The sequence below is a fragment of the Numida meleagris genome, chromosome 1, assembly GCF_002078875.1.
Source record: "Numida meleagris isolate 19003 breed g44 Domestic line chromosome 1, NumMel1.0, whole genome shotgun sequence".
NCBI classification, from domain to species: Eukaryota; Metazoa; Chordata; class Aves; order Galliformes; family Numididae; genus Numida; species Numida meleagris.
In genome coordinates, this window is record NC_034409.1 from 6,290,041 (window position 1) to 6,304,367 (window position 14,327).

At 42.0% G+C, this 14,327-nt stretch overlaps 1 protein-coding gene across 4 annotated transcripts in view; it reads right to left on the minus strand.

Annotated features, from left to right (window-relative positions):
* UPF2 (UPF2, regulator of nonsense mediated mRNA decay) overlaps window positions 1-9,581 on the minus strand; it is a 56,694-nt gene extending 47,113 nt beyond the window's left edge. For 2 of the 4 annotated variants that reach the window (XM_021384364.1, XM_021384367.1), the window contains exons 1-3: window positions 9,452-9,581; window positions 3,768-4,147; window positions 1,930-2,709 (exon numbers count right to left, since the gene is read on the minus strand). In XM_021384364.1, the coding sequence (XP_021240039.1) occupies window positions 1,930-2,709; window positions 3,768-4,129 (1,142 nt within the window). In that variant the 5' untranslated portion in view covers window positions 4,130-4,147; window positions 9,452-9,581. Of the gene's footprint in view, window positions 1-1,929; window positions 2,710-3,767; window positions 4,148-9,249; window positions 9,424-9,451 lie in introns of those variants that run through there. The other 2 variants (XM_021384366.1, XM_021384365.1) reach the window with 2 other exon arrangements.

The following is a 14,327-nucleotide window of genomic DNA, read 5'->3' on the forward strand; positions in this document are numbered from 1 at the left end:
CATCACCAACTAAACATACAGCTGCTGATGCACAAGAGGGAACAGCTCAATTCCATCTCACTCCACTATTTCTGGAGTAACAGCTGGAATACAAGCTGTTGAAACCCAATCAACATTGCTGCTAGCAAATACTGGCGACTGTTTTTCTTTTCTTTTACTGACTTAAAAAAATAATAAGTGAAACCATAAACAAATCACAATCCTTTTTCAGAAATTCAGTTCACAAATAATTCTCTCATATTCAGACTTCTCACCAACCAAATCTCTGCCCTTGACCTCACAGCCTCGCAAGTAAAACTCAGCAGGAAAGTTTTTCTGATGCCTCATTTTCAAAAAATTTACTTCTCAATTTTTATTAAGCAGCTCAAACAAACACTTAAAACTTCAGATAAATATTATAATTATTTTCATCTGGTGATAAATGATACTTCTTCGTACTCCTCCACCAAAACAAAGCTTGGTACCTCAGTTCACAGGATAATTGAGATTGGAAGGCATGAAGAAAGGTCACTATTCCAATCTCCTGTTCAATGCAAGATCAATGATGAGATCAGACTGGGTTGCTCAGGGCTCTCTCTATCCAGTTTTTTTTAATTCAATTTTGGAAATAAACACTCAAGTACTTTCCCCTAACCTAAATCACTTATGTTCTCTTGTCTCATTTCTTCATATCTTCATTCACTCCGAATTTTTTTCACTTAATTCCCATCACACAAACTTTAAAATGCTCCTTCACTGAAACCACAGCCAGAACCAACGTGCCCTAAACCAAGTATAACTGTGTAAGTATAGAAGTTTATACTGATTGAATTAAACAGTGGCATCAGCTAAGTCAATAATTTCCCTTAAAGCAATAAGTTAGCTGGCCAATTAATGCTAGCTCAAGAGTCAGTTTATGATCCCATGAAATACAACACTGGACCGAGACCAACTAGGACTGTAGCACAACATCTATCAGCACAGTGGGTTGAAGTTGAAAGCCTTGATTTGGCAATGTCAAATGTGGATGCGTTCCAAGCGTACATTTGGCTCTGTGCTACCAATCAGCATTTTGATTGAAACCCATGTACACACAGTACCATATTCATTTCTACCTGCCTGGAGTGCTTCCAAAAGGATATATAAGAATTGCAGTCATTTAAGACTCACAGCTGGCTTTAGGTTCACTCCAATAATAACAATTCAGGATGCTTTAAAGAAAAGCACACTTTTTTTAAAAAAACAAATTTGTTTATGGTGGAAATAAAATTATTCAGATCATAAAAGGTACGTATACGAATCCTTCAACATTAATATTTCATACACACATTAAAAAGGATTTGAATCAAATTGTCTATACCTTTCAGCATCTACTTAAACTTCATCGTGTACAAATTTTTTTGTAAGGGGTATGTTGTAATTCCAACCATATTTTTTCCTCCATACTCATAACCACTGGCAACACTGGTACAGTAAAAGAAACGTAAACAATGCCAAAAACATTGTGGCATATGCTCTGTTAGATAGGCGTGGGAGGAAAGGGAGAGATCAGATTATGTCAACTGGAAAAGGCCAGTACCAGTTGGTAAATAAGCATGACACTCAAGCTGCTATGGGAGCACCACCAAAATAACTGAGTTAAGAGAATTAAAGCTCAAGATCAATCTGCACTTTCTTTAAAGATTCTTGAGGAGTCTGGGTTTTTAGCTGTTTTGTTCTTCTTGTTGTTTGATGTTCTTTTTTAAGTATTCAGAGAAAGCTTAGAACTTTTTTTTTTTTTAAAGACTGCTTGGATTACTTAAGATATATTTTCAGGTATATTGCAGAACACACTTATCTCCTACACACCTCTAACAAGACTATTTGGTGACGAATACTGCAACAAACCTAGGCATTTCAAAACCAAACTACTGTTTCCTCCATAAATGAAAAGCAACATTTAAATGTCACCTGTTTTGTCTTTCAATATTTTGTAGCTCCCTGTGGTCCCTTTTCAGGTGTTTGGTCAAAGACGTAAAGTATTCCTTCAACAAATTCTGGAAGGGCTGTTGTTTCTCTGGGCTAATTATCTCACTAGGAGGAAAGCTCAAGTTAAACTTCTCTGCAACAGTTTTTACTTTCCTTGGTACCAAACCAGCAATGTCATCTCCACAGTGCCGACAAAAGCTGATAACCACAGAAACATGAGTGTGGGATTCTCGATCAGCGTTAATAATATTTTTAAGTTGCTCATAGATTAAAGACAAACCTTCCTTGTCAGTGAAAATCCCAACTATAGTCAATTCTGCAATGAAACGCAAATCAGTTCTTAGCTTTGTAATGTTGGGAGTCTTCTCTTCTTTCCTTGCTTCAAAATGCTTTTTCCAAGCCTGAAGTAAGGAAGGGGCAAAATCAGCGTAGCGCTGGTGAAAGAGAGAACACAAATGCACAGCGCAGTTCACATCTGATATTTTCAGTTTGGCTTCCACAATGGAAGCTACTGCTTCTGCAATGTATTTGCTTAAATTCAGGCTATTAAAATCGTGGGACAAGGAGTCCCTTTGTTGCTCCGTAATGGTTTTTAGCTTCTTAACAAAAGCTGTGTTCTTCTTCAGACTGGAGTCTAGTCTGCTGAAGAAGTTTTCCTCAGGACGATTGTCTGGTGCATTCTGGTTTTTGCTGCGAAGCTCTTTCCTTGCCTGATGGCGCTCCCAAGCCTCCTGATGCAACTGGTGTGCTTCCTCTTTTTCTCTAGGAAAAGAAAAATAAGTAATTATTGTTACAGCACCTTATTCCCACGTTAACGGGTCAAAGAAAGTGAGTTTGAAATCCTCCAGTAGTGCTGAACAGTACTAAAGGACTATTTTTTAGTATTTAACAAGTTAATCCCAGAAAGCTAAAGCATCTGCTTGATAAACCATCAAGAAAATAATAAACCAAACAAAAAAGTTTTAGCTCCAAAAAGCAAGTGCCGTTTGTTACAAAATTGAATTTCTCAACACGCTTCTATGCAGAACATCTTAATCCCGCCAGACTTGCAAAATATAAACATCAAACTTCATTTATTCCAGTTTGAGATGAAGTTATTACAGATGAGGATAACAACCTTTTAAAAAGTTACTGTATTAGAGCGAAGGGAAATCTTTTATTCCCAAACCACTGAAATTAAGCAGAATTTTAAATAGCTGAAATATATCTGCCCCAGCTAGAATTTGGCTACGACATTGTTCTCCATCTTCAGAAGTGACAAACTTGATACACAAAAATGTCCAGAATCTTGGCTTTACTGTTCTAGAGATGCTATCTTCAACACTGTAATACCCTTTGATATCACACTAAGAAATGCTGTCTTGGTAAGACCACATATTGAAGTGCTAGGTTACGTTCTGTGTTTGTCATCCATACATCAATTGACTAAGATCAGTGAAAAGAAATTACAGCCATTGCTCACCGTAGATTTGCACTTTATACAGTCTGTGTACTCACAGACCTTGCACTTCCAATTTTACAACACAAACATTTCTCTATCTCAAAAGAAATTGTCTTTCTTCATCGTATCATATCTGTGCTTTACACAATTACTATAAGGAGAACACCATCAAAAACCCATACTAAAGACTAAAAAACAGAGGTTAAAAGATGAAAAGTCAAAATGACACAGAAATTAGCATACTCACCTAGGGACATAAAATTTGTAACACGACACAAAACTTATTAACTCAAACAGTTCACCTTTTATAATTCTGCCCACAATCTTCACAGCAGGACTACAGCATTTGGCACAACTAAAATATTCAAGTACAACTTACTTCAGCTGAGCAGCTGCTTCTTCTTGTTGACGTTTGACTTCCTCCTCTTGCTTCTTTTTCTCTTCCTCTTCAAGTTTCTTTTTTTCTTCCTCTTCTTTCTTCTTTTGCTCTTCTTCTGCCTTTACTTTATCCTCTTCCTTTTTCTTCCTCTCTTTGTCTTCTTTTTTTCTTTTATCCTCATCCAGTTTTTTCTTTTTATCTTCAGGAACCTTTACAGTCTCTCTCTTTACCCCAACTTTGACGTCATCTTTTGGCTTCTCCCTGGTGCTCACCGGTCGCCTTTCAACAAATTCTTTTTCTTTATTATTTAGCAGAGATTCTTTTTCATCCATATTTGCTGACTTTTTGCGCTCAGCTGGCATTGTGTTACCCAGGCAAGTCTGCAGAATCACAGGAAAATAAATATTTTCATATATTAATATTATAAATATTAAATTATATTATATTTATATTAGAAATATGAATATTAGTATGCTGTTGACATATTAAAGTCACTTCCACAGCCCACCCATACTCAATTCTGAACTGATCAGAATAGAGATTTGACATACATTTGCCAGAACTGAGGAATGGATCTAATGACAGATAAAAAGTAATCTTTTCATTATAGCATTCCAAGTTATAAAGCTAAGCTCAAGATAAGATAATTTGGATGATTTCCAAGTCTAAATTATTACCGTGACTATCTGTGACACAATTCTGAATGAATTGTGAAGTTGTTCTCAGCATAAATTGTGAAGCAAAAGCATTTGAAATTTTTGCAACCTGGGGAATATGTGACATTGATTCATAAACAGAAATTCATCTGAATAAAAAAATCCAAGATTGATGAAAGTGAAGTACAGCAACATAAAAATAAAAATATTTTGATTCATCAACATGCACCTGCATCTCACTGAGATTTCTACACATATTCTAAGAACACTCCCTCTTCCAATACAGGATCACAGGATAACACAGGTTTGACCTGAAGAGGTCCAACGTCCTGCTCAAAGCGGGGTCGGTTCTGAGGTCAGACAAGACAACTCTGGGCTTTACCCAGGGCAGTCCTAAAAACCACCAAGGAAGGAGATTGCACAACCCTTCTGGACAACCTGCTCCAATGCTCTACTGCCCTCATGGTGAAAAGCATTATCTCACTCCCAACTTTCCTCAACCCTCCCAAGACACCCCCAGACTGGCAGCATTCTTCCATTCAGCACAAGTAGCAGCTGGGAGAGAGCTGTGCTGAATAAGATGTATGCACAAGACTCCCCGCCAACAGAACAAACGTAAAAGACAACAGAAAGGCTGTAATTGGAGCCTTTGATAACTCTTGCTAAACTGTGACTATACCCAACTGACTATCCTTTCTTCCATATGACTTGTAAGAAGTTCGTCATCTTTAATGTTTCCAGCCCTTTACGCCTCAGTTCTATTTGGTGAAGGGATCCAAAAGACAACATATTTTCAACAAGAAAGAATAGACTCAAAGAATAGCTAAGACTTGAAATAGGTGACATCCGGAGTCTCGTTCAAGTTCTTGCTGAAAAGGGGTCAAGACTAGGAACTTGCTCCATAAAGTTTTGACTATCACCAAGGACAGAGATACAACAGCCCCATTGTGTCCTTGCTCCAGCAACTGAATATTCACAGTGTTGAAAAAAAAAAAAAAACTTCTCATATCATCCTTGAATTTAGTATGCCCCAACTTGTGTCCATTTGTTCTCATTCCTATCCAAGTACGGCTCCGAGGAGATCCTGGCTCCATCTTCTCTACACTGTCCCACTAGGTAGTTGTAGACAGTAATAAGACCTCCCCTTCTCTTCTTACAGATGAAGAGACTGCTCTCCTCGCCTTAAGACACTGCGTGCTACAGCCTCCTTATGATCCTGGTAGTTCTCATGGGGGCTTGCTCCAGTACAGCAATGATTTTCTTGGAATAGAGAACACACAACTAGAGCTGGTACCCAGATGTGATCTTGCAAGTACCAAATACAGGGGAAGAAAACACTTCTGTGAACCTGCTGGCTTGTTACTACAGTCCAGAACACTGCTGGTCTTACTACAAGGGTATTCTGCTGACTCGTGTCTAGTATCAGATAGGGCCAGACAGAGCTGAAACAGTCAAAAGAAACAGGTAAGCCTTATTTACCTCACAATAAATTCTTTTTTTTTTTTTTTTTTAAGAAAAGTATTTTATATTGATCATAAGCTATATTTCATTCTCCTTCATGCTGTTTGGCTTCAATCTACTGATAAATCCTGAACCCTCAAACTTCAGATCCAAGAGCACTGTGAGGCTTACAGCAAAATGCTTGTGTGTTGAAAGAACTAGAGTCCTAGTTCTGCAAAAATTTATTCATCATTTTTACTTGCATATGCTTAAATGCAAGTATAGGCAGAAGTGATGGGACATGATTATATGCAGTATATCCTAAAAAAGCATCACTTTTATTAGTAACGCCTGTTTGATTCCCAGCTAGCACCTCTTGCCTTTCTACATTTCAATCAGACCAGATGATGAAAATAAGCTAGATTCACATATTCTCAGCATCTACTCAACAAAATGGATAACGAGATGCTTGCATCTCAGTCCAATAAAGAGTGCTCACAATATTCTTTTCAACTATTTTGAAAGACAGTTATAACTAAGACATCACACTAAAGAAAGTTTATTTCTTACTAAGTTGCCCACATCCGCTGCCCCCACACTGAACAATAACACAACAGATCCATATACTGAAAGTCTCACGTGGAACATTTGCATTTTCTCAGATGTTTGCAAGTGTCTTATGAAGACAAGACCTAGCTGCAAAAATTGACAGCGTTCACATACAGGCAGTGACATGTCAGTGATAAAGAACCTGCTGGGGACTTGGGCTCTTTGAAGGCAATTGGCAGCAGCACCAGAGGAGAGACATTTCCGATGCTGTTCTATGGAAGCGAGACCAATCAAATCAGCACAGCTTACACAACTACTAGCAAATTTGGCTCCCTAATGCATGTCTACAACTAAAAGGTTTCACAGCTCAGCAGCTTTGAACTACTTGGATTTCAAAAAGCTGGTAGACATCAATTTAAAACAGCATCATTATGAAATCGATACTTAACACCAAAAAAAAAAGCAAACAACCAAGCAGCACCCAGAACTCCTTCATATTACAGGTCAGAACTAATTTTCCATCTCTTTATGCCAATTAAGTGGGACCTGTTCCTTATAGACTCATGCAAGAGATGGGAGCCCTGCACAAATTTCACATTCAGCAATGTAAGTCCATTAATCTTTTCTCACTATTAATCCATACTGGAAGTTCCAACAGTTCTAGACAGCAGTTTAGCTGCCTATATCACTATTATCACCACTGAAAAAAAAAAGGGACAGAAAGGGAAGTTTTCTGTATTTAAACACTGCTGTAACACATTACAAGCAAGATTACATCTGTTGCCACACTGCATGAAGACTCTCCAATAATTATATTAAAATGTTTTTTTCACCACGAAAGTTATTCAAAACAAATTAAGACACATCCTATCTGCTTGTATAAAAGCAAGATACAAAGATGTGATAAAAGGGATGTTGCCTGGTGAAATCACAGTGCTCCATTATCTACTTTCCACATCCCCACACCCCGTAAACACCAGTGACAAAAAACCAATTAGTTTATAATGGATTTCTGTCCTACCCAAAGAAGATACAGTGCTGCTCACTACCTACCATATTTAGTCCTTCCAGCTGTGCTAGCAGCTCATTTTTGCCTACCACCAATTTACTGCAGGAGGCAGCTTAGCGTGGTGACTTCCAGCTCTACACAGACTGACCTATTGGTCAGCATGCACAGGTCAGCCAACAACACAGGCAGAACAGACATGCCCACACAGCATATGCTATAGCCCTTCCCTCATGAGAACATTAGTTTTGGTCTTTTTTCCCCTCAGCTACCGGTTATTATAAGATCCGTAGACAGTTTATACCTTCAAAACTTCTAAATTGGCTGAAACTGCTTCACTAACAATGGGAAATGGAGAAAAATGGCAACAGGCAGTGGGCTTGCCTAGGTCTCATTCCCATAGGAAGTCAGGCTGCAGATACACAGACTGGTCCAGATAAACTGCATGGTAAGGAAACGTTCAGATAGACTTAATCGCTAACAGAACTCCTATTTTGTACCTAATGCTTATGCGAATGCACTAGTGGAAAGGCAGGATAATGACAAGAACTTTACATGCTGACAGGAGGAATTAGTGCTCATAGCTGACAATAAGAAAGAACAGACAGACAGGAGACAAGGGTTCCGTAAGCTCTTGAACTTTCAGCAATACATTTCTGTAATGACATCTGAATTCTCTGAAACTCTGTCATCTTAGCTCCATCACTTGCACACGCTGTCTTCCCCAGAGAAAACTACTGAACTTTTTCACTACTTGAACTACCTTAACTCATCTTAATTCTCTTTTTTAAAATCGTAGCTGAATTTGTACTTAGCTTTTTTCATACTAAGTTCAGTACTCGAGAAATTGATGGAATGGGGTTCACAATACTTCAGGCTCAGAAACTTTATTAAAAAAAGTCAACGAAATACAAAGGTAACACTAATGATGGAGCGTCTACGAAAATACTTACTCTGCAGGGAATCAAAGATTCATAAGTAAGTTATTCGGCATCATTACTCTAGCCACCATTCTGAATAGAAGGATAAACATCAGCACCTTGGCCTGATGCGCTAAATCCTCACAAACTCACAAAGCAACAAAAATCTGTTGTTGCAGACTGTAGTACCAGAATCTCGGTCCTTACAAACACAACTCGAGGCAGGGGGGAAGGGAGGAGAAAGTGGGGGGAGGGGGGGGGCAAGGACGGACATACAACTTTACTAATTAAGAACAGCGATTCACTTCACATACTTTTTATACTGCTACTAGAATTTCAACTGATCACATCAGCATTCCCTTACGCAGGTGCTCTGTTAGGTAAGGGAAATTAAGAATGAAGACAAGAAGTCCCACTTCTGACACTTTGAAAAACCTCAAAGAGCAAAAGACAAACTTCGTCAGAAAGCACATCACCAAAAAAAAAAAAAAAAAAAAATCAAAAGTTTCGGGAAACGTGAAATGCAATTAAAGTTTCTCTTAACTTTAAGGAAGGGACATACGAAAAGCATGGTGGCTGGCCAGAGAAAAATCCGCCTAGCCACAAGTTTCTGACAAAGGAGATGAGGAGTTCCACAGGAAATTACAGCGCAGAGAACTGCGGGGGGCGGGCGGGGGGGGGAAAGGGGAGCGACACTGCAGGCCTGCTGATCCAGGCGGGCAGTTTTACTTTCGATTCCACGCCTCAGAGCTGTCAGAGCTGCAGGAACACCCCTTCCTCTGAGGGCCAGAGGCCTGAAGGTAAATCGCGATAGAGATAAGGAGCAAAGCACTTCTCAGCTAACAACCCTCTCCTCCCTCCGGGACGCCCCTAACCGTGCACACAGACTTGTGGGCCGCCTCCCCACAAACCTGAAGGAACCACCGCCGCACTCAGGGCGCACCCGCACCCAGCCCTTCCTCCTCGCCCTCCCAGGCCGCCACAGGCCTCTCCCTCAGCCTCCTCACGGCTCCCGCGCCCTCCGGTCCCAGGCCCTCCTTCCGCACATAAAGCGGCACCGCTCCACCCGCCGGGCCTCTCACCGCCCCCAGCGCCCCGCCTGAGGCCCGCTACCTGCGCCCGGTGCAGGCATCGGCCCGGCCGCCCGGGGAGCGCCGCCTCCTCCGCCCGCCGCCGCCCCCTCCCGCCGCTCGAGGCCCCCTCGCTCCGCTCTCCTCACGCCGCCCGCCGCGCTCCCTGCCGGGCCGCCCTCAGCGCTGCCTGTCTGAAAGCGCCGATCAAAGCGAGGTCGCTCCGCGCTTCTCCCGACGCCCAGACGCGGAAAGACGGGCGGCGGGGTCGATCCGCGCCGCTGCGGAGGCTCCGGACGGCTGAGCGAACCGCGCATCCCGAGCGGCGGGCGGCAGGCGGCGCGGCGGGCAGCCCCGGGCGGGGTCCTGCGGGCGGGCGGCCCTGCTCGGGTTACCGGGCGGCTGCGGAGGCGGAAGTGGCTGAGGGCGGAGGGGAGCAGTGCGGCGGTGCTTTGTGGTCCCGCGTGACGTCACGGCGTGACGTTGCTGTGTGTCGGAGCGTCGCGTTGCGTCATGTCTCGGAGCCTGATCGTAGAGTCCTTCACTTTATGGGTGGCTGCGGTGGTGGTTCGTAGCCTGAAGCTCCGCTTCACCCTCCTGCTGTGTCAGAGCTGCGAGCATGAACGTTTACCTTTTACTGCAGCATAAGACCTTCCCGGTTTACCTTAAGTGCTCACCATCTGTGGTCTGGGCCTGGTGTTGGCCGGAAGACAACCCTGAATGAGCCCAAGCTGAAAACGTTCTGGCACCATCCAGAACGTACAAGTGTGCATCTGGATTTATTTTGTTTGGAGTCCGGATTCTTCAGCACTGAGGTTTCTGCGAGGTGAGCCTTTGCTCGGCTGTGGCAAAGTGCTTACACCCCTCTAACTTAGGACAAGCACACCCCGTGACATCGGAGCCAGGATGGGCACAATGGGATTATTGAGCTGTCACGGCCAGCTTTTATTCACGGGCAGCCCAAGGATGGGACTGTGCGCTGAGGCAGAGTGTTGGGCGTGCGCTGCCAGCTGTGCAGGAACAGGCAGGTTTTGTTCCAGGAAAAAGCTCTCCCCCTGTTGTTTAATTTCATGGCTCATTTTGCAGACACATCTGAAAATCTCTTTCTGGAAAAGTTTATTAATGTTTGAAAGGATGAAGTCATGGTTCTTGTTTATGTTGATCATTCGAGTGTCCTTGCTACACAAAGATTTCACTTCCCAAAATGCGTCAAGTTACTGGCTTGCTTAAACTGGCTAGTTAGAATGGAGACAATTCAGGTGAGAGAAAGAGGGGCTAAATGGGGAGGACATCTACATATTAGTGCTTTATTTTTCAAAGACACCAATCATGTAACCTGTCAGTGGATGCCTTGCAATGATTCTTTTTTTGTTATGGTATAATGAGGCAGACTTTGCTTTATATTAGCTTTACATCTCATTTTCAGCAGCATTACATCAATAAATGTTGGTTTACTTTCTTTTGAAGAATGCTGTTTCTACCTTTTCCAGCATGAATAAAATGCTCTAAAATTTCGGAAGGGAACAATAGCACCTTCTGTATTGATACCACATTCCCCACCAACCACTGCCGTGACTTTGCTCAAACTGTTGATAAAGACAATGCAAGTATATCCTGTTCTACCCTTTATAGATCAGAAGGGTTTTCCTTATCACGTACTCAATCCATTTGTGGCTACTTACATACCAGTCAGGTTTTCCTACTAACACTGCCAAAAAGAAATCCAGGTAGACCTCAGTTCCTCAGTTTCTGATGTAAAGCTTGTCTTTCAATTTCTTAATTCCTGAAGTTCTTCCCAGCTTTTTCAATATGTTTCCTCAATTACTGGCAGCAAATACACACACTACTCAGACAGCCATCACGCTCATGCCAAGTACTGGCCTAATGTAGAATCTGTAGGTGTATACAGTATTTGCCTTGTAGCCAAATCAAGAAAATAATCTTCTTTTTTGCCAAGTGAGCTGATATTCTCATAACTTTTTCAGACCCATCTGTTTTATTCCTGTGGTTTTTAGACATTATGTGTAGTCACTGTTTCCTGGAGAGGAGCTACATTCTAGTGTGCATACTTTTTCAAGTTGTATAAACTTACATCTGATCCTGTTAAAATACATGACATTTGCTTACATCCAATCCATTGTGACATTCGGAGCCAAATACCCTCTCTTCACCACTTATCTCCAGCTGACAAATCTTGTCAGGACATTGTTGGAAGTTTTTTGGGGGCTGATAGAACTACTGAAGTGGCGTGGACTACAATCCCTTTACAAATACACCCAGCTGCTGTTGATTTTCAATTTAAAATATTACAAGTTTAGATCTGCTAGGTAGTCAGTTCTATACTATTTAGCATATACACCTCAATTTTAAAACTTTTTTTTTTTTAAATTTAGCTATGATATCAAGTAGAACTGAATTGATACAGTATTCTCTTCTAGGACAGCCTCTCAGCCTCTACCAGAAGAGTCAGGCCAGGAGAGTTCCCTTGAGGAGTCAGAGCATGTGAACTTAGCAGTGGTTTTTCTGCTGGTGTGGGTACCATTTTCTCACACTCAAGACATAATCCAAAGTCAATAAAGCCTCTCTTTAATTGACCTAGATGTAGTTACAGCAAGAGTTTTGCCACGTGTAATCACATCCTAGACAAAATGGTTACGCTGGCAAATTCTGCAAAACACTTTACATCTTTAGGAACTGAATTTTCAATCACAAAAAAAAAAAAAGTAATTGAGGGGAGCTTATAAGAAGGAGGGAGAGTGACTTTTTACACAGGCAGATAGTGATAGGACGAGAGGGAATGGCTTTAAACTAAAAGAGGGGAGACTTACGTTAGATGTTAGGAAGAAATTCTTTACTCAGAAAGTGGTGAGGCACTGGCACAGCTGCCTAGAGAAGCTGTGCATGTCCCAATCCTGGAGGTGCTCAAGGCCGGGTTGGATGGGGCCCTGAGCAGCCTGAGTTGGTGGGGGGCAACCAGCCCATGACTTTGAGGTCCCTTCCAATCTGAGCCATTGTATGATTCTGTGATTCTAAGAACACCCCACAATTCAACGGCTATACTTGATCTGTATTCCACAAACTTTCACTTACACTTGATTAAGGCAGAAAGTGAATCCTTATATGCAAATATTTTGTCACTCTTCTGGGACCTACACTGTATGGCTGAACCACCTCATTTTAGTCCTTTGTAGCTTTGGAAGATTTTACTCTTCTGACCTATTCATATCAGTGTTAATTGAGAAATACTCGACTAGCTCTCTCTCTATCTGCTTTAAAGCAAAACCACATCGATACCTGCTATTTGGCTGATATTTGCCTAAGAACTGTGGAAAAGTATTTCATCATCTTTCTGCAACATATGTGCTTTTCCCTCTGCACGGAATAGAAATATTTAACCCTACCGACCTTTTCTGCCTCTACAAAATCATGTAACATTATTTTGAAATTTCCTTTAGCATACATTAAAAATCAATACCTAAGGCCAAATTCCTACAGTGCTTTACTCTGCTGGCCACATGTCAGCTGTCCTTCTATTGCAGCATCTTTTTGCTTTCTTTGCAGCTTTAAAATTTACTCCCTATTTTGCCCTTTGAGACTGGCTTTTATAGATCTGCATAAACCCAACCTCAAGAAACACCAGCAGCCCCTCTCCAGAAATTGTAAATACCTAACGTCCCCAGCCAATGACAGCATCACAACTGATTCAGTTGCAAAATCCAGTTCCTCCTGTTCCAACAGCATGTAACCACTGTTTGATTTGCAGAAATAAATGCTCTTTTTTCCCTGTTGCAAATGTGATCAACAGAACAGATTCAAGAAATGTGTAGATGTGGCTCTGAGGGACATGGTTTAGTGGGTAGTATTGGTGGTGGACTAGATGACCTTAGAGGTCTTTTCCAACCTTAATAATTCTATGATTCTATGATTTTTCTTCTTTAAATGGGCACAGCCAAGCCAGTGCTACTTGCATTCACACAAAGGTTATGCAAAGATGTTAGGTTTTGTTAAATCCTCAGTTCTAACTCATGTATTTTTGGTGGGTTTTCCAGAGGTGATGGTATTAATGTATCTAACCACAATCCAGTGTAACAAATACACAGGCTTAAACTTTGATACTGAACTTGTCACAGGATTTTAATAAGAAATTCCAAGATTCTGGGATATACTTCTGAAGTCACCTAAAGAATCATGGAATCACTAAGGTTGGAAGAGACTACTAAGACCATCCAGCCCAGCCATCAACCCACCCCCACCATGCCCACTTACTGTGTCCCTCAGTGCCACATCTGCCCTTTTCTTGAACACCTACAGGGACAATAACTCCACCACCTCCCTGGACAGCCTGTTCCAGAGCCTCACCACTCTTTCTGAGAAGAAATTGTTCCTAATATTCAACCTGAGCCTCCCCTGGAACAACTTGTGCCCATTCCCTCTCATCCTATTGCTGTTACCTGGAAGAAGAGGCCAACCCCCTCCTCACCACAACCTCCTTTCTGGGAGTTGTAGAGAGTGATAAGGTCACTGAGCCTCCTCTTCTCCAGATGAGCAATCCCAGTTCCCTCAGCCGCTCCCCGTAAGACTTGTGCTCCAGACTCTTTGTTGCCCTTCCTCAACACGCTCCAGTTCCTGAATGCCTTTACTGTAGTGAGGGGCCCAAAAGTGAACACACAGTACCGAGGTGCAGTCTCTCCAGTGCCGAGCACAGAGGGACGATCACCTCCCCGCTCCTGCTGACTACAATGTTTCTGATAAAATTTTCCACTTCAAACCCTCTTTCTGGTCAGTTATGTGAGAACATATCCCTCCTCCATCGCGTACAACAGACTAAGGGCAGAAAACGCTCGGGATATTAAGGCAGGTCGGAGAGCAGCACGTTCCGCACGCTCCTGCCCTGCCGCCCGCCCCGCTCAACAGCACCG